Source organism: Grus americana, chromosome 3 (assembly GCF_028858705.1).
Source record: "Grus americana isolate bGruAme1 chromosome 3, bGruAme1.mat, whole genome shotgun sequence".
NCBI lineage: Eukaryota > Metazoa > Chordata > Aves > Gruiformes > Gruidae > Grus > Grus americana.
In genome coordinates, this window is record NC_072854.1 from 113576972 (window position 1) to 113597987 (window position 21016).

Below are 21016 nucleotides of genomic sequence, written 5' to 3' on the forward strand. Positions count from 1 at the left end.
AGTGATGGCAAGGAGCTTGAGAGCTTGTGAGCTTGAGAATGCAGTTTGAAATACAAACCCCAATAGCTTTTGCTGACAGTTATTATGTGGGCTGTATCACAGTGGATATTTGGTATATCTAACCAGTGCCAGAGACACCTTGACGTCTACTGACCCTTCCCAGCTTCCTCATGCACTCCAGAGCCGCTTTGCTGTAAATCTTTTCTGCGTGCCTCAGAAGCCTGATTACCTCTGACCACTGGTGGACATTGCTCCCTGCCTGCGTGCCACAACCAAACATGTGGTGCTTGCAAACACCAGATAGGAAATCTGGAAGGACAGATCTGAAAAGGAAGGTGCATCTGCTAGATGTGTCCAGCCACAAGATTGGAAAGGAAAAGGACCAAACCCCAAAACAGAGCAGTGATATTTGCATGCAGATTCATGCAGTTGCAACCCAGCCAGTTACACTCCCCAGCTGACAGGAAAGAGCCGTATGCATTCTTTCGGGTGAGCATGCAGCATCCTCAATAGAAATCTGAGTATTACAAATATTTGTTGGATCTTCTCTCAGCAATTTCAACAGATATAACCCAGGGGTTTAGCTACTGGGAAATCTCTTCAGGTTTATCTTCAGTATTTTATACTCCTCTAGACTTTTAACAATGCACTGCCTTTGTCTGCAACCGATAGCTTTGAGATTTGAAAAGAGCTCCTTTGCTGAAGGAGCAGCTGTGGAGCCTACCAACAGGAGCAGTGGCCAGATGATTAACCTTCCTGCTTCAAGGCATTTTCAGCCACAGCTGTGGCTGAGCTGGCTTCCCTCTTCCCGGCTGCAGCCACCCTTGCAACTCTTCTGGCAGAAAGGGGACTTCCTCTCCCTTCACCCAGGAGTTGCTCCCATTCCCTGCAAATACATTCTCCTCTCTCCGTTCAGCCGAGTCAGTGCAAAGTAAGTTCTCATTGACAAGATAATGAGGAGGAAGAAGTACAAGCCTGAAAAACACATCGCTGATGGGAGCATTTCAAAAAGCAGCCAGCTTCCAGAGGGCAAGAACTATTCTCCACCACATCAATTATCTACAGAGATGCGAGAAACTGGTTGACAATGAGAAATTAGGTAATAAAAGCTCTGATTTAACTCATTAAGGTTTCCATTATGGCTCCAGGTATGTATAGTCTCAGTGCATGCTGAATTTTATTTATGCCTGCATTGCAACCACCTTTGGAGAGCACTGCTACAGGGCACAGAGTGACAGAAGAACAAATTGAAGGTAATTTGGTTCTGCAGCTCAGGAGAGGTGAGCCATTTCCACTGTCACAGTATGCAAGCAAACCTCCACCTACCTCACAATTGAACCCCAACCAATGTGACTGCACCCCTACAGCAGGATCATGGCCCAGGGCCTTCCCAGCACAGTAATTCTCTGCAGTGTTAGTGTTGCGATGTGGATTTCTGTCATTGAGGACTGAAGTATGCAAGGGTGACACTTTATTTTGTCCCAGGTGTCTTCTCTAAAAAACAAGCCAACCCCTCCCTCTAAATCTATATGGTTTCTCCTCCTCCAGCTTTTTAAATGAAAACCAGATATGCTTCTGTGGAGTTTCCAATTTTCCTCATTTTCACTGAGAAGAGAAAAATGCAGTGAGGTACTTCTGGGGAAAAACCCTCAATCAAACATTTCCCCAGCTGTTGTAGGAATGACAACCAACAAGCCTGTACAACCTCTGTCACACAGGGAGGTAAGCCAAATGACCTTTACAGGCCATCTCTAACAGCTTTGACATACGTAGCTACGTTCTATTTGTAGTTTAGACCAGCTGTGAGACGAAGCATTTCTTTACAGCCTACCATTTATGTTTAAAAATGAATGGCCTCCATCTTGACCAAAATCTGCCTGCAGCCAGCAGAGAGATCCCACAGAGCAAAGAAGAAAACCTTGCTCGCATGTCAAGGTCACTCGGGCTGCTCGGACACACCAGGAGGCAGAGAAGATCCTCAGCAGATATGAGCTGGGTTTTCCTGGGAGGGTTTTACCCTCCTGGGTTTTGGCTCTCCTGGCAAAACCTGGAGAGAAATCCGCTGATTCCCCTCACTTGCAAGCACCAGGGCTGCATGACTTGTTTTGTAATGGGACTGATGGAGAAACCAAGGGAGGAGCAGGAGAGAGCAATGCTTGTGCTGACATATGTCCAGTCACTTTGCTCACCCTGCCACATGCCCCCATCCTTGGGAGGATGTCCGTGCGGGAAGGGCTTCCCCTCATGGATCAGCAGATGTTTTGGCTTCCAGCCTCCCAAGGTTTTCAACTCAGCCAGTTAGTCCCAGGTTTGTTACAAGCTCATTGGAAATGTCATAAACTAGTCTGTCTCAGCCTCTCCTTTTCATACAGCAGCTTCACACCATGCTACTGCGTTAATGACATGCTGTTCTTTCTGCCTTAGAAGTCATTAGTGCAGTGGTGTTGGGGAGATAACTGCTGCCAAATCAAGGCCCCTGCCTTGATAACTGGTGCAAAGAGAACATCATATTACTTCATTTTTAATGACCCAAATGCAAGCCTAAAGCTACTCGTGTTCAAATGCGTTAGCAGAGTTCAACAGTTCTCCTCTAATTAGTACATGTGCCTAAGCTCAAAAAGAAATAAATGAATAAAACTCATGCCACAAATCAAAGGGTGCTGTATCCCAGCAAGGACTGGAGGGCAGGCACTATGCATCACTCCCCATGGTTGCAGGTCGAGATCACCATCATGCTGAGCTCTGGGTCCAAAGTTGGCACGTGGCTTTGCAACTCCCACCTGCTCCTTTGCAGGATTTTCCATCACATAACTAGGGTGCTAGAAGCAAATCTCTACTTGCAAAGAGCTGTTGCACAAGTTGCCTGACTTGATATATGCCTTTTTAATGTACTGGCTTTCACGAGAAATTGAGATGCTGAAGTGTTGTTGCTTCACCTTCTGCCACAGTTGCTGTTAGCAGGGGTTTTCAAAACACTTGGCCTGAAATCCATCCCCTGCTTAAGTTTCCAGAGTTAATGAAGGAAAGTTTGGTTCAAAATGCAACTTGAAACTTCTATGAAGCAATAAATTAAAAAAAAAAAAAAAACCCACAACCCCAAACTTCAATTAATTTATTCAGACTTCCAAACTAATTTACTCAGTTGCAACTTTCCTGAAAGGTAAAGCTTTCTTCCCTAATTAAATAATGTTCTCACAAATCAATACATTTCCCCTCATGTCCAGCAAAAGAATCTGAAACCTCTGTTCTAGCTGTGATGGAAGGGATTAACACAATATTAAATATGGAGGTCTTCACATTACCTTTCTTATTTCCCTCTCTCACATGCATGTACCCATCCACACAGAGTGTGACTACCTTGGCACCAAAGCATTTTGACCCATAGCAGAAAAATTCAGATCAATTTAGTTCTCCCTTTCCCATGCACAGTGATTTTTCTTGGCAAGGCCAGAAGAATTCTCTTTTCCTCATTGCTTTTACCTTTGCTGCTTAGTGCCAAGCCAGGGCTCTCTCAGCTAGCACACTGAAGCTGAAAGTTGTGCAACATCAGCTCAATGCATTTAAGACATGGATGTCAAGCTCATTCTGTAGCAAGAGCCAAACAGCTTTTCCCAACTAGCTGTTGCAAACTTGAGCAGCCCAACCTTGCTCTAAGCTTTGATGGGACTTGGTGCCTCTGAACATGACACTGAGAATGTTGCAGCTCTGGAAGTGCTCACCAATAGCTGAGTGGAAGCACTCATACAAACCATTGTGATTTTGGCCCCTCTTTCATTTTTCCTTCCACCCCTCCTTTTCCAGTTTTCATCATACAGTCACCTCTCTTTTACCTTATCCTGCTTCATGCCCATACATGCACTTCCCTGGTCGGTCTTTCACCTACTCTGATTGCTGAGGCATAGGCACATGCCATCTTTGTTGGGTTTGCGTGGAAAGGTTTTGGTAGCGGGGGGGCTACAGGGGTGGCTTCTGTGAGAAGCTGCTAGAAGCTTCCCCTGTGTCTGACAGAGCCAATGCCAGCCGGCTCCAAGACGGACCCGCCGCTGGCCAAGGCCAAGCCAATCAGTGCCTCTGTGATAACATATTTAAGAAGAAGAAAAAACACTTAGAGAGAGAGAGCTTTTGCAGCCGGAGAGAGGAGTGAGAAGATGTAAGAAACTCTGCAGACACCAAGATCAGTGCAGATGGAGGGGGGGGAGGTGCTCCAGACACCGGAGCAGAGATCCCCCTGCAGCCCATGGAGAAGACCATGGTGAAGCAAGCTGTCCCCCTGCAGCCCATGGAGGAAGGATGAGGGGGTGTAGAGATTCCACCTGCAGTCCGTGGAGGACCCCACGCCGGAGCAGGTGGAGGTACCTGAAGGACGCTGTGGCCCGTGGGAAGCCCACGCTGGAGCAAGTTCCTGGCCGGACCGGTGGACCCGTGCAGAGGGGAGCCCACGCCAGGGCAGGTTTGCTGGCAGGACTTGTGACCCCGTGGGGGACCCCACGCTGGAGCAGTTTGCTCCTGAGGGTCTGCACCCCATGAGAGGGACTCCATGCTGGAGCAGGGGAACGATGAGAGGAGTCCTCCCCCTGAGGAGGAAGAAGCGGCAGAAACACCGTGAGATGAACTGACCGTAACCCCCACTCCCCGTCCCCCTGTGCCGCTGAGGGGGGGGAAGGTTGAAGCCGTGAGTGAAGTTGAGCCTGGGAAGATGGGAGGGGTGGGAGGAGGTGTTTTAAGATTTGATTTTATTTCTCATTCCTCTACTCTGTTTTGCTTAGTAATAAATCAGATGAATTCCCTCTCTAAGTTTGGTCTGTTTTGCTCGTGATGATAATTAGTGAGTGATCTCTCCCTGTCCTTATCTCGACCTACAAGCATTTCGTTATGCCTTTTCTCCCCTGTTTATTGAATGAGGGGAGTGACAGAGCAGCTCTGGTGGGCACCTGGCCTCCAGCCAGGGTCAACCCACCACACATCCTTAGGTATATAGGCACCTTGAGGTATATGCGTCCCTCTTGGAGATGGCTACAGTTGCTGCCTAAGTCCAACTACTCACACCAAGAGGAAAGGGCAGTGGTGCAAATTAGCTTTATAGCTGAGCTGTGCAATAGCTAAGGTGACGAACATGCTGTGCCCATGAAGCAGAGCAGTGGCTGAGCAGTGTCACACTCCCTTTGATGTGTAGGATTAAGTACCTGGTTTTAAGCCCTGAGAGCTTGACTGTATTTTCCAGAAGGTCTCTGTTTTATACCATGTGCGTGCCAAGTGTCCAAGTAGGCTGCTGTGGCTCTCCCTTCTGCTCTCCTCTTCCCCGCTTTGCACCTGAGACCCCAGCATGGTATCAGTGTGCCTATAGCCCAGCAACTGGGGGTGGAAGTCAGCGCCTCCTGTGCCCCACCTGCATGGCCTGGCTTCCTTGCCCCCACTGTGCTCGCAACCACGTAGGTGATAGACATCTCCTCTCACAGGTTTCCTCCCAGTGCTGCCAAGCCTCTCGACCTGCATCACAGCCAGCAGCTAACAGCTTCCCAGCATCTCCACTAAAAATGCACTGCTTTAGCAGTGTAATGAGCTCCCTAGGTTGAGTCTTTTACTGACTCCCCACAAATCACTGTAAGGACAAACTGCTGTTTTGGTTCATTAGCAAGTGCTTTGTAGAAATCTGTTTGTATATTTGCAAGAGACCAACATGTTCATTCATACTAGGTCTAGGAAGACTTGAACTGAGAAGCAACTGAAGCCTCCCAATTTCCCTTCCAGCTCTGCAGGATTGACAATAGAGAGCAATTCTCCACCCAAAGCACAGCAAATTCTCCCTTGGCAAACCAAGGGCCAGACAGGGCACTCTAGATGTTAGTCAGCATTTTTCTTAAAACCCTAACTCTTGGAGCTCTGGGATTCAACAAGAAATTTAATTTTCACCTAAAACACAATGAGTGAAGAACCCCCTGAGGCTTTAGTTCTTGGCACAGCAGAGGAAAACATCACCAGAAAGGCTCAGGCAAATAAAGTGAACCTCGATGGCATCAGCATCACTTTCAGGTCTTGTAAAATTTTAAGCAGCCGAATCACCAGGGAAGCTGTTTGTGACATCGCAGATGCAACTCATGGGTTTTACACAGGGACCTAGGAGAAAGTGGGGGCAAAGACCAGGCAAAAGAGGAATACTAGGAGACAAGTGTGCAGGAAAAGTAGCTCTAGCCTTTTGCTTGCACTTTTCAAAGTTACTGCCTCCAGGAGGTAGAAGCCCTCTGGCACTTTATATTTACATATTAAAACAGGCACCACCTCCTTTGGCACCCAAGGCTGAACTAAAGCCTTCCTTAAGGGTTTGAAGTTGCTGAGGAAGAGGAATTTTGGAAAACTTCAGGCTGGTTCTGCAGTTCTACTCTGCCAGATGATATGAATCCATCCAAGTTTTCCCTCATCATGGTTTTACTACATTAACAACCATAAACAGCTATGGGATAAAATCTTCTGCTGCAGTCCACAAAACTTGCTGGCTCAGCTGGCACAGAGTGCAACAGTGAATGTTTGAACACAAGGCAGGCACTCTACAGGGAAATTAAACTGCCCTCCTGGCTTGGAGAGGGCAGGCTAAAGGATCAGAAGTCAGGGGCTATGTATGTGCTGTGGCAAAGGAGCAAGGAGGGGAAGCAGCTGCGTTAGTGGCTAGAGCAAACTTGTGGGAAAATAACCTAAGATAACTTTGCAGGATTCTGGAGCATCAGCATGGTGCTCCCCGGAGATACCAGGAGACCCTGGCTGGCAGACACAGGGGCAGGAGCTTTGTCTCCTGTGCACTGCGAGAGAAAGGCACAAAGACTTTTTCAGGCCAAGTATTTACAATCCTCCCCAATTTCCCCTACATTTTGAGGATAGCCTCTCCTTGTGTAGGTGTCTGCAACGGTTTGTGCCCAGCTGCGTGGAAGAGCAGAGCAATCTCCCTTTTGGTGCCAGAGTTTTGGGTTCCCATTACCTGCTCTAGGAGAGGGAGGACACAACACACAAATAAGGAGCTGGTGGTCCAAGTGAATTTTCCTAGCTCTTCTCTTCAGATATGTTTCCCAGGTGAAGTTTAATAAGCACAGCCCGTAGCCCACTGCTGCCTTCAGATCTGTTCATTAGCACCTTTGTGAGGGCTTTCCAAGACTGCCAGTTCTCAGGGGGCTGAGATGTGGTGTTTTAATTGTATATAATTAAATACTGCTCCCTTATCTAGATTTCAAAGTTTACTGTTGGGGCTTCAGTACCAATGCTCTCTTCCCCTCTAATTAGCTTCCTTAATCTGTGCAGCCTTGCTTCTTCCCCCATGGGGACAGGGCTCTCCTGCAGGGAAGCTTGGATTGCATCTAATTATTAGCAAAGGAGGCAGACGGCAGGCGAGCACTGGCCCTGTCCCAGATAGCCGTTGTGAGCAAAGAGCCCAGACTGGGTGGCCACAGGGGAGCTCTGAAGGTTGCATGTGTATGCACTCATTTGGTCTTTCTGCTCCATCTGTAGGTTGCTTTGCATGTTACCCTATCACACATTTGTGGCAGAAGACCACACAGGACAGAGGCCACCTGACTGAAGTGCAGCTCACATGATGAACGCTTTTGCCTGGCTAGCACATAGCAACAGGAGAGGAAGAGTTCCCAAGACCTCATCTGACCCAATCCTGTCCTAAAAGAGACAATACACCTGATATTTTCAGTAAATTTTTGGACAGTGTCTCTAAGCTGTCCTCTGCTGTTGACAGAGGTCACCCACTCCCCCACGCTATTCCTGAGTGGACCCATCTGTACTAGGAGGAAATGTTCTCTCCTGTCTAATCTGAATTGCCTCTATTGCTTCCTCAAGACCTTGTAGACTCAGAGAATATCTTATTGCCCTTTACATAGCTCAAGGCTTAGACCTTCCCTATGTCTGTGTCTTTCTAAATTAAACAGCCCCAGTTCTTGCAGTTTCTCACCTTGGGTCACATTTCTCAGACCACCAACCATTTTCTGTGCTTTCCCTTGGACTCTTCCCAACTTCTTCTGGAGTCAAGCGCTCAGAACTGGACACAGTTGGGCAGAGAGAGTGTAATGATGGCTGCAGTCCTCATGAATATCTTCAGGATGACATCGGTCTCATTCATTGCAAGAGCATGACGTTGTGAGCTCAGATTTGGCTGCCAGGTCACAATGGTACCCCCTGACTCAGTTGTTCCCCTCCCTCTTGAATTTGTGCTTATGACTATTCTTGCACAAACACTTTAAAGTATCTTGCTTCTGCTCAGGCTATTTCCCAGACCATCTCTGTAAACCCACATCCTACCTTCAATAATGCTTCCAGCCTCTCCACTCTTTCTATCTGCAAGTTTAAACACCAAACTTCTCTTTTCCAGGCCCAACAAGCTCCAGTTCAGGACAAGCACCTGCTGAACACCTTTTCATCCCCATCCAGTGACATGTTTCTCTTTCCAGACAGGTTTGACTCCATCACCCCAGTGGCCCATTTAGCCACTTCAGCATTTCCTTACGACAGTACTGAACAAGGCAACATTAAAAGCCCTTCTGAAGCGGAGTGATATGACAACCACTGCTTCTCCCTTACCCAAAAGGCTGGCATGAAAGGAAATTAGGTTGGCTTGATAAGATTTGTTCTTGACAAATATATGCTGGCTGTTATTCATCTCCTTGTTATCTTCGAGGTACTTACAAATAACCTGTTGATTTATTCCAGGATCTTTTAGGTACAGAAGCAGACCTAATCTGGCTGAGCTGCTTTTGAAGGCTGCTCCGGAGCTCGCCTGCAGATCTCACCTATTGCCCAGGAAGCGTTCCAGGGGGGCTGCTAGCAATTCTAAGAGCCCCTCAGGCATTCCTCTCACGAGGCTAGATTTCAGTATGCTCGCTGTGTCTGAGGACAGGTAGGTTACATCATCCCTGTCCTATACCTGCAGGCCTGATGAAAACAGATGTCCGCAGCAGGTTGGACCTGCTTCTTGGTGGAATCTGCGGTTCAGCTCCCTTCCCCTCCTCCCCCTGCACTGCACAGGACATCTCCTTCCCCTCTAATTCTCATCCAGTTCATGCTCAGCCTGACTGACCCAACACTCCCATGCCGCTCTGTTACAATCCTCCCTACTAAACTGACCCATTTTCAGGTTTTTGTATGATTCTTTCTGAGTTCCAGGTCACTGGAGAGCTTGTGAGTCAGATAAATCTCCTGTTACACTTCCCTTCTTTTCCCCTGTGGTAGGATCATTTGTACCTGGGGCACTAATACTGATTTTGTTTATATTATTTTTATCCTATGTAGGAGTGATATCTTATCCCCCTAGGTCCCATCACATATGCAGTTGCTAAGGAAGAACATAAATTTCAATAACCAAACCTAAAGTATGAATGCAAATCTCCTGAACTAAGCAAATATAAAGCTCTGTGCAGACTCTGGTGCCAGGTAAAACCTGCTCCCCACCTGCTTGAGCCAAAGCAACAGGTTTCGTCTCAGATCCAGCCTCCCGTTCTCAATGAAACCAGTGCTCATCGCAGCTCTATTTATTCCAGACTCCTTGCAGAAGAGACTTTTTTTTCCTGCCTGATATGCTGTGACAGGGCTGCGTGTTCATATGACAGCTGTGCAGTATTAGGACAGCAGAGCCCGGGCTGCAGAATGGCATTGCCGAGAGGGAAAGGAGGGCTGTGGCTGAGGATGCACAGCTCCTCAGAGCACAATGTCTGCAGTCTCCAGACAGCCGTGTTTCTTGCCCACATCTAAAGGCATGCCAGGATGCGCCATCTGCCACAACACTGGTGAGGGGAGCGCTCAGGCTGCACGGGTAAGGTCTGGGGTCAGAGGACGGCAGAGCCAAGGCCACATGAGTGGTGTGGGGATGGGAGGGCGAGCACTGGGGAGCAGGGGCAGGCAGGGGAAACGCCTGCACAGGCTGAGAGCTGAGCCATTAGCACTGTAAAGCTGAGAGGCTGCCTGGGCGGTTTGAGGGGCTGATGAGCGGTTTAATGGAGCGATACAGTTCTACTCCAAACTGTTTGCAAAGGCCCAACATATAACTATTTTGTTCTTCTGGAAGTAAGCAACAGAGTTTGGAAAAGAACTCGGAGCAAATCAATCCTTTGTTTTGTTTTGTTTTGTTTTGTTCTGTACCCAGCAAGAAACTTCATGTCCTTCTTATGTCCCAGCCAGCAAGATGACAGCTTCGTCACCTGGTGACAGTGCATCTGGCCTCTGGGACAAGGCTCTCCTCAGGGCCTTCGGAGCCTCTGGTTAATTTAGAGCCACATTGCATGACCCCAAAATAGTGCAGGGTGTGACTACCGCACACCAGTGTTGTAACAGGATCAAATAATCAGAGGAATTACTCAAGCATTTCGAAGAGCAAAGAAGCTTCCTGACAACAATGCCATAAAATTTAAACCACCTCTAGAAAAAACCCAAAGGTAGTATCTCTGCACTGGACTCCACTCAGCCCATCTCCATCCCTGTCCTCAGCCATCTGAGGACCTTCCCCTGGAAAGGACTTTGCTCTGATGGTGCAGGCATATGCCATCAGCTCCACCTCTCTCCTTCCAGCACCCAGTTCACGGGGATCCAGTCTGTGCCTCCATTCTTGCTTTGTTTCTCATTGCCAGACACATTTTATTGTTACTTTGATTGTGTAGGAAGGAGTCCAGACACTATGGAAATGGAACCATATAGGGACTGGACAGAGGAGGCACATGCTGGTCACCCTCTTACTTGCACAGCAGTGGGAATATTTTCTCTCTTACACTAAGATATTTTTAAAACAGAGAATGCCGTTATTATTTGTTGTCACCCAGGATATAGCATTGCCATTCTTGGAAACCAGCGCAATGCCTCCAATGTCAGTCTCAGAAACATTATTAGTAGAGTTTTTGCTATCTCCCAAGATGTCCTCAGGCTAAATGGCATTTATGACTTGGAGAGGGCTGGCCTTAACTCCAACCATGCCCAAGACTGCAAAGCAAAGAACATACCCACTAGTATAGTGCAGCTAGGCCATGTACTGGGCCATCACAAACACTGTGGCTATGAAAAACTAACTTTTAATCAAAGCTCCTCATCTGAGTGTACCGTAGAAATACAGGTGGTTCAGCAAGACCAGACTGTGAAGGTTAAGCTAAAACAGTTATCCTGTGGTGCTGGAGAACAGGAGAAGGAGCAGAGACAAGGGATAGCATAGGTGTCTTTCCCCTTGCAGGGCAGCAATGTGCATATCCTTGCTAGTGAACATGCAATTTTGTCCCTGGCGTGAACAAAGCCAGTAGGGACACATACGAAGCAGAGCCAGACATAGATGACTGTGCATCTCCTGTGGTATACCTGCCTACCAAGGGCAGAGTGACATCACATCCCCCCATCGGCAGAGAGCCGGACAATAGCGCTCCATCTGCCCGGAGTATGCGGGATGATGCCTCTGGACTCAGCCTCTCCCCCTGGGGAGGGTCTGTTTCTGACTCAGCCAGTTGTCTGCCAGGTCCAGCTTCTCCTCTCTGTTTGGCTTTGGATGACAGCAGATGTTTCTCTGCCCATCTGCACAGATGCTTGGATGCTGGCTGTGGTCAGCTGTCTGCTTTTTGTTCTGTCGCTCTTGTTTTAAGCCCACAAATGTAGCTCTGCTGCTGGAAGAAAACTACTGAGTGCCGTCCACTGAGGTCAAACCTGGGGGCAAAGTGTGAGAGGAAAGAAGCCTATTCCCAAGGCAGATGCACAATTCAAGCTCAGCACTTGCACTGGGGTCCTGTGTACGGGCTATTTACCTCTCCCTGCTCAAGGATTTGCCACAGTAAAGGATCCCATGTGCACAGGAGGGAGAGGGATGGATCCCTGCTCTGTTGACAAGACCTGCATATCACAGCTGATGATAACGCTGCTGCCAGCAGTGCTCAAGCACATGCCAGGGAAAGAAGAGGGTCTGCAAAGGGGGACAGGGCTTCTCCTATCCCCCAGTCTCATCTCCCCAGCAAGGAGCTGCAGAGCAGTGCTTCACTCCAAGATAACTCTTTCCCATGCCAACAAGCTTCACTAGGGTTGCTGCTTTAATTTCTTAAAACAAGCTTAGATCCTGTGTTTTATAAATTACTACAATGCATTTAATAGGTAGCCTTTTCATAAAGGAGCACAGCGGATGTGTACACAGGCCCTGATGAAGCTAATAACTGCCTCTCAATGGCTTTCAGAGTTATTACATATTTAAGATCCAAGCTCCCTTAATCAACCACAGAGATGCAGCTGGCAGCAGTAAATTGCCAACAACAGCTCATTACAAATAAGGAAACATTGTTTTTTCAAGGACAAAAACTGTGTCAGTTCTTCAGCAAGAGGTAACCACTCTTGTCCTCACCCTTCTCCCCCCCATTCCCCCCAGTGATGTGCTGGCACAACTTGCTTCATCCAATAACACAACCTCACTGCCTAATCCCCTCCACAGGGGACATCATCAAATCAAGTTCCTAGATTTCATGACTTATTTGGGCAAATGGCACAGACTGCATCCCGTGCTTGCCCTCCCCAAACAAGCTACGGGCAGGAGTTGTCCCACAGCGCCATGATGACATGCCACAGGAGCACACCCACTGGCCTTACTCTGGGGAGGAGAGGACCAGATCAGGCCATAAGACGCTTAGACACACGGTTGTGAGTATGCGTTTTGCAGGTTTGAGACCTGACATGGCACTTGGGAGTGATTTTTTCAGTCTGTGTGTACACACCATATCTGTGTCACTCTGTGTCCAATCTGTGTGCACAGGACAACAGGAAGCACCTGCAGGCACCTGGACGCAGGAGAAAGGGGAAGGTCTGTGAACACCACGTGGCTTTATTTCCTTGCTGTCTCCTAACAGAAATGTGGGGGGTGTCCAGTGCAACCAAGACAAGAGCACAGCAGCTGGAGAGATATGCACACGGTTGGGAGATGTTGAGGCTACCATTTTAGGAGTGTTCAGGAAAGACTAAACATTGCGTGAACAAAGAAGAGAAAAAGAAAAGACAGCTCACGCTGTCATAGCTGTGTCTGAAGAGGGGGTAAACAGCTTTTGGCCTTCAGGACCCAAAGCCATGATACATTTCACCCCCAGGGAACTTCTCCCCAAAACTGCCCTGGAAAGGGAAACAGCCCCCATGCCATGCCCCAGCCTGGTGCAACACAGGTGCTCAGCAACCTGCTGTGGGCCATGGCCAGGGCCACTTCCCATGAGGTGGACCCAAGGCACTGGGTGTTCCTGCCAAGGACACAAGACCTAGGTCCCGGTGGCTGTATTTGAACTGTCTGCAAGTCCCACTGGGCCAGGCATGACAGCCAGTGGTGAGGGGAAAACATGCTCTCAAACCCAAGCTAGGCATTGGAAGCAGGCTGGAGAAGAGTTTAATCTTTGTTTGGTCTGTTTTGATATCTCATGCTGTGCCTCCAGACATTAACCGTGCACAAGCCAGGGCTCGAGAGGGAGGGGATGCACGTTTACCCACGCAAACAAAGTGGGATGACCAAAGAGAGAGATAATGTGTTCAACTATGAGATGTGAAAAGGGGAACGTTTGTTTGCTTCACCTTCAGCCTGGTTCACAGTGGTCTCTCTGCCAGTTCAGAAGACTCTCTGCTCTTTGACTGTATCCTACTGCAAGGCTGACCATGCTGGAGGTTTCATTTTTTTTCTCTGAAGCTGCAGGCCATGGATGCAAAACTGAGCTAGAGAGGTCCCAGGGCTGAGTCAGGATTTTATTTTTGCTATTTCTGTAGAAATACCTCACTCAACTTCTTTTGGAAAAGGGGAACTTAAAAGAGCTGTACCACTTGGTGACTGTGTGTCATTGTGTATCCTCCCCTCCCCAATCTGTATTTATTGACACTGACATTTTTAGAGAGTTCTTTGGAGGGAGGTTATGTGGTCTCTGGGGTCACTTTCCCTAAAAAATCAGAGGATTTAGCTGATGTTTGTGTCACTGTTAGCATTTGGCTCCTAGATTTATGCTTCCAGAGAAATGCCAAAGCTGTCTTGGACAAGTCAAATTCAACGGGCCAAGAGAGTTACTTCTTAAACCTGCAGCAGGCACCTTTTATAAAACCAGCTAAACTATACATTATGAACAGCAAGATCTATTGACATAAGATTCTCCATGCATTTACAGGTGTACCTGCATAGGTGAAATACCAGTTTACTCATCCATATAAATATGTGTACCATCTTCCTCACTGACCAATGCAATCAAAATTTTTCTTTTGGGGGTGTGGGTGCAGACATCTGGAATGCAGACTGTAATAGATCTCTGATTGCAATGTTATCTCTAGGAAAACTACTATTTTTTAAACATGAAAGAACACAGTTTTCATATAACTTTGCAGCCACATCTGGAAGAGGTGCCCCTCCTGATGTTTCAAGACAGCAAGGAGAAAAGACTCCATCAGCTGGGGGAAGGATTGCTTCCTTCTCTAAGATAGGAGGCTGGACTTCTTTTGAATTATTTGGCATTCAGTCAGGAGATAAAAATACACTGGCTAGATGAACCAGTGACCTCTTCTATGATCACAATAGCTGTGGTAGATGAGTGGGCAGGAAAAGCCTGCGACTACACAACTTCTCCATGTTCTCATCAAGAAAGCTTTAATCATTAATGGAGATGCAAGACAAGGCTGGAGTCACCTTGTTGAGGATGGTCCCAGAGGGATGGCTCTCTCTTACACTTTAACTCATTGCACCCTGTCTTACACTGATGTCTCAGAGTCCCAGGTACCCGTGCAGCATCACTGAGACTGACCTTGCTAAGACCCAAGTCAGACATCTTTAGCTTTCCTACCCAGCTTGGAACAATCTGTCATGCAAACCCAGCTAAAGCCTTTGAAAACCACATTTAAATGCTATTTTTCTTCACTTGCCAACATGCACCCATTGAACACACAAGCTGTGCTTCAGGAGCAAGGAGCAGAAAAGCATCACTCCAAGAGACTACCAGGCAAGCGCTGGGATAAAATGTTCCGTAGGAGGACCAACATCTTCTCCGTTACACATATTTTTTGGTAGTATTGGAATGAGATCTTTGTTTAAATGCACAGGAGTGGCATGGCTTCAGCAGTTACACAGCTATTTTGTGTGCTCTGGGAAAGGGGACATCAACAGATTGCAAAATGGGAAAGTGTCTCTGGATGCTTCAAACAAACATGTTACGTAGTTAGGCCTTTTGGGAACCGGAGGAAGGTCTCCAGAAGATCAGGGCCCTCCCAGCGCTTTCTAATTTTACTGAGACCTACCACCAAGCCAGCCCTCTAATAGTAGAGGCTTGTACACAGTTTTCCTTCATCCTTGTGTCCACCTGCACTGCCCTACCTTTGCTGTATCTTAATTTTATCAAGCTGATTGATACAGCCTAGAATGGCAGAGCTGAAGAGGCACTAAAGACCTTTAGAAAGGGCAGCAAAGCCATCTCTTGGCTACCAGAGCATGGGCAAACCTGAAGTTTTAGAACTTTATTGAATCAAATTTGCTGGGAAATTGCACCATTCTACATAACTGTGATTTAGCTGAAGCACAGCACTAACAGGCAATGACATAACAAACAGGCTTTAGCTCTATCATCCACATATTGTCCTAGCACATCTTTATTCCCGTTAGAGCAAATTCTTCCAAGGGAGGGTGCATGTAAGCTTCAGGACCACACCACAGTCCTAAACTTGTGCCCAGGACCTGCAGGAAATCTGCAAGTCAGATTGTACCATCCAACGCCTGAACGTGGACTGTAGCAGCTAAGTTTTAGCTCAATACCTACTGGCTTTCATGCACATTAATAGATTGCAATTTGTACAATCAGTTACATCCTTCTCCCAAAGAAATAAGGTATGTGCATGTCCTCTCCCACCTGAATGGAGCAAGCCCATTGGTCAACATATGGCCCTGCAGTCACCACCTCCTCCCACTCCATTTCCAAGCCCTCATCTGCACCAGGCTGCAAACTGCTGAAGTGGTGCTTCCCATGTACTGTCCCTCCCTGTGATTCCAGGGAGAGATAGTTTAAAGGCAATAGCTATATAATGGCAAGCCCCTGGCATCTGCACAGAAAAAACACACTTGGGTTCCTAAGAAAGCTGTTTTCCCCTGTTTCTTGCTTGCTGTGCACATGTTGACAGCCAGTAAGAAAAGGAAGGAGGAGGCTTGCCGTTGTGGGGAGGGCAGACCAGCATGCCCCGGGAAGCCAGGCAGCAGCTCTGACAGGACGTGGTCAGTCCATGTCCAGCACATCCCTTGGTTACTGGGCTGCTGGCAAAAGTCAGCGGTGAACGGCTTAGAGGAGGAAAGGCCACCAGCATTGGCAGTAGGCACAACACAGTCGGCCCTGGCACAATGCCGGGGAGAAGGCACAGCCATCCCACTGCAAAACCCCACATCACAGGCTAAGCACCAACAGGCAGCACAGACACAGGTGACACTACCTGTCTTTGATGGAGGACAGCACAGAGATCCTGGCCAGAGTGATAGATCCAAGACAAGGGGGAAGCCCAAGCACCTCTGAGTGCAGCTGCAGAACCTGGGGCCATGTGTTTGGCCTGCCATGTAAACATGTCACGTCCCAGGGAAACTGAGATCAAACGTCAAAGTCTTCCTGCCAGTAGCCCAGTTTTGCTAGTGCTGAGTGACCTGGTTAAAAAGTAAAGAGCCTTCGGGGGATATCCTTATAGCCTAGTTCATTGCATCTGTGCAGACAACTCCCTGATTCTCCCAAAATGGAAAAAAAAAAAAGAAATAAAATAACTGCATTCCTCTCCACTACAGTTATCATTCAGAAGCCAGGAACAATGGCATATAATATGCTCTTGACCCTTGCATGAGCAACATGCATGTTCTGGCCTCCAGATTGCTGGAGCTGTGAAGTTCTTGCTCAGTTTTTCCTGAGAAGTCAAAACCACAACTGGTCTAATAAGCTTCCTGAGAACTACAAATCGCTTTTTACTTTCCCTCTCCTTCAAGAAGTTTTATGATTCCCCCGTTTCCTTCATTCTCCCCGTGCACATGGAGCAGATACAACAGACAGAACATAAGGCCCACTCTTGGCACTCATCACGGGTCTGTCTCAGCTCCTAAGAGACCAGTTGCATGATATGCAACATGCAAACCAACATCTAGCTCTCCCTTGACACAGCAGTGCTCTTTATCAGTGACTGCTTCAAGTTCTACGTAGTGGTTTTGTGCTACAGAGTCTACTGTTGGCAGGGACTGACCTACAGACACAGACTTCACTGTAGAAAGAGCATAAGGCTGGAACAATGCGACTCCAAACCCTTGCTCCTCCCTGAGCCCCAACTGGGCAAGGAAATGTCTTCATGACATACCCAAGGATAGATGTTTTCTACCATGATATACTGGGCTAATTTATATTCTCCACATGATGTAATAAACAAGGCTACAGCACTAATAATTTCTCCACCATCCATCTAGCAACACTCAGGAGCAGACTCCAACAGCTTTCAGCCACTTTTTTATTTGCAAGCAGCCAAATGTGGCTGCAGTTGCATCCTAACCATGAGGCTTCTCTGCATGACAGTACTTTTTCAGGACATGCATCGGACAATGACCCAGGCCTGCAGCCTTTAGAAGAGGAAGAAGTGAAGTGACCTTCACCAAAGCCCTGAACAGAGCATCAGTGGAACAGGCTGTGGCCCAGTCCTGGATGACCTGACCCTCAACAGGCAAGGGGAAGTAAGTACCACAATTCATACACTCAATTTAGGCCCTTCACAAGACAAGTTCTTGTGGCTGGGCGGTAACAGCCAGCTTGGTTTTGTTCTCTGCTCTACTGTAGAGCCGAGGCTATAGAGATCTGCTCAGTGCATGTGTAGGGTGCGGCAGGCTGGGGTCACAAACCAGTCCCACCTCTCTGCTGCTGGAAGGGTGGAGTGCCCCTGAGCAGGTGTCACTCTCTGGTCTGTTTGCAAGGCAGGAATGCAGCATTTCAGTTTCCCCAAAGCACATAAGGCCATTCATGGCTTACTGCAATGCGCTGGCACCCAAACACCTCCAGTGCAGCTCTGGGAGCCACGTGCATTTAATTTCAGGAGAACCAGAGACTGTAAGTAACAAATAAAACCTTCACTTACACTATCTCATCGTTCTGGAACTCCAGCTCCCCACAGGTGTCTTCAAAGTCTTCTCCTCCACCTTTGGCTGAGCCTTCAATGGTTTTGTAGGGCACAATAACATTTCCTCGTGCACCAGAGGTTCGCAACACTTTAACTTCCATGGTCCCCACACTTTCACTGACATGTGTTACTGGCTCCTCAAAGGTGAAGATGCCAGCGTGGTCATCGTCAAAAATGGTGACAGTGGCAGTAGATGGTGATCCTAGGCAGGCAAGTGTTGAGACACGACTGGCCTCAAGAATGCCCTCATCTGAGGCCTCAGTGCTCACACGGACATTGCTGAGATGGACCAGGAAATTCTCATCCTCCTCAAATATGTCATCGTCGATTATGCCAACACGGATTTCCTTCTGGGTTTCTCCAGGCTTGAAGACCACTGTCCCTTCAGTGAACTCATAGTCAGAGCCTGCATTGGCTGTCCCATCCTCTGTCCGGAAGTCAACGTACACCGTGTTGGTCAAGTCACCTCCCCGGCGAATGATGGTTAGGGCGACAGTGCCACAGTTCTCCAGACACTGGTAGGTACCCTGCTCAAAGTAGAGCTTGCTGATGGGATCATTTTCTGCCACCTCACTGTTGACCTCGTGCATGCTGACAGCTTTGCGGGCCTGGTCTGCAGCATGTCTCTTCAAGATGTTGCCAGCTCCCGTCATGAGCCGAGTGGCCTGAATGCGGTAAAATGCTCTGCTCTTCTGCTGCTGGCTCAGGACCTGGTAGTTGGCCAACTCTATAAGCTGTTCAATTTCTTTGTCGGGGTGCTTTTGTTTCAGCTCCTTCAGGATCCGAGCCATTTCCCTCCTGGCTTCCTCATCATCCTGGTCTTTCTCATCCACCTCCAACACCAGTGTCCCATCCAAAAAATTCTCCACATGAGAATTAGCAACCTTTCCGTCCATCTCAATATCAGCTTTGGAGGAGGGCCGGTCACCCTCATGCTCAATGATCATGCCTCTCTGCTTGCCAGCACGGTATTTCTTGTAGACATACTTGTAAAATAAAAGCCTCCTGTCAGCTATCCAGGCAAACACCACACAGATGGGGAAAAAGAAGAAGGTGAGCAAGCCTTCCCAAACCTCCACAATCCCAGGAGAAGACACAGATAAAATAATGTAAAGCCAAGTGTAGGCAAAGATGCTCCAGGCAGCTGTAACAAAAAACACTCGCAAGTGCTTGATCTTTCTTATCTCTCCATCTGGAACAACGTAAACACAGATCGCAATGATGACAAACATGTTAAATGCAGCACTCCCCACAATTGTGCTTGGCCCCAAGTCCCCTGCTGTGAAGCCATGGCCACACACTTCGATAACAGACAAGAGGATCTCAGGGGCAGACGAGCCCAAGGCCATCAGTGTGAGGTTGGAAACTGTCTCATTCCAGATCCTCACTGTGGTTTTGCTTGTCTCACCATTGGGCTTCTTGATGGTTATTTCCCGTTCTTGGGATGTAATGACTTCGATGGAGGACATGAAGCGGTCAGCTATGATAGATACCCCCAGGAACATGTACACCATCGCTACAAAATACACTGTTGCCCGAGCAATTTTGTCACCGAATGAGGGGTCTTGGGGTTCCCATATTGGTAAAATCACACCCTTTTTGCAGATGTATGAGCCAGTGCACTCCTCGGTGTTGTTCACAGGCAATTCGCTGGGGCTCTCCGCATGTATGCCATCTGCATGGAAGAGCAACACCAGCACAACACTCAGGAGTTGGAAGCTCACTGGGAAGGTGGGTCGGCGAGTTCCTCGTGACATGGCCGCTTCCACCAAACAGGTCCCAAACATCCACAACCTGCAGAGACAAAAGGAAAGATGCATTAAGTGAGGCTGACCAGAGATAACAGATTTTCCTCTACACCCTGTTTATTTCCCATCTTTCCCAAACATATAATCAAGTTACTCAAGAAGACCCATCTAATGAGCCCATTTGTGTTATGATTACTAGTTTTCCATGTACTAGTTCATGAACATCTAGTTCAGTTATCTGAACAAGGACAGATTCAGATGCTACCAGTTGGCTAGCACCTACCCCTTTTAGCTACTAAGATGTTTAATGCCACTTTCTTTTTCTTCACTGAAAGCCTATTTGTTCAATTGCGTTTTCTTGTTTCTCATCTAATTAAAGCCTATCATTCTGCTTCACAGCTGGCAGAAGTGTTTCCCATTTCAAAATTACAGTGCAGTCAACTCACTGGAGTTCCAAGTAAGAGCAGGAGAGGACAGGGAAATCTACTATCTCCCCATCATTTTTAAAAAATATTTTTATACTTGCCATTTGGATTCACTGTAAACTATGTATTTCACAGCCTTTTCTTGCTCATAGTCCTCCCAAGCAGCTACTCCACATCAGAAATCTGCGCAAAGTGAGCTCAAGCCCTGGCAAAACCTTATTCTTAACAGTAACTTGGTCATAAGGTGCACCAGAAGGGCAGTCTTTAATTAATGATTTTGGAGCCATTCCTTCCACAGCGCATCACTTTGCACCTTCCCAAAACTGGAAAGAGCCCCATATGCATCCAAGCCTGGCTGTCTTGGCATGCTTCGAGAGGAAACCTGTCCCTGTGCTCTTTTCCCACTAGGTCAGCTTTGACGGCTTCCCCTTCAAGGGCCTTTCTCACTCCATTTACAACATCAGTCATCAGGCATGACAGCAGTACTTGCCCTTGCCCTGCCTCAGGATTTTCCAGCAGTGTAGAGGAGCTGTTAAAGAGGTTTGCAGTTAGTTAACAGTGCATAAACTGACAGAACAGATGCCTTTAAGTACATAGAGATGCGTAGTGCAAAAACCTGGACATGCTCAGTGTTACATTCTCAATTTTACTAGCCAATAAAAGCCAGATTCCTAGTTATTAAAGCTATATTTTCTCCTCAAGGAGACCCTTTGCCATACTACACTT

At 47.6% G+C, this 21016-nt stretch overlaps 1 protein-coding gene across 8 annotated transcripts in view; it reads right to left on the minus strand.

The window, feature by feature from the left end:
- The window catches only part of SLC8A1 (solute carrier family 8 member A1), a 138025-nt gene that overhangs the window by 89180 nt on the left and 27829 nt on the right, over positions 1–21016 (minus strand). For all 8 annotated transcript variants that reach the window (XM_054820884.1, XM_054820879.1, XM_054820883.1 and 5 more), the window contains one exon: positions 18076–19911. In XM_054820884.1, coding sequence (XP_054676859.1) covers positions 18076–19911 — 1836 coding nt within the window. The remainder of the gene's footprint in view (positions 1–18075; positions 19912–21016) is intronic.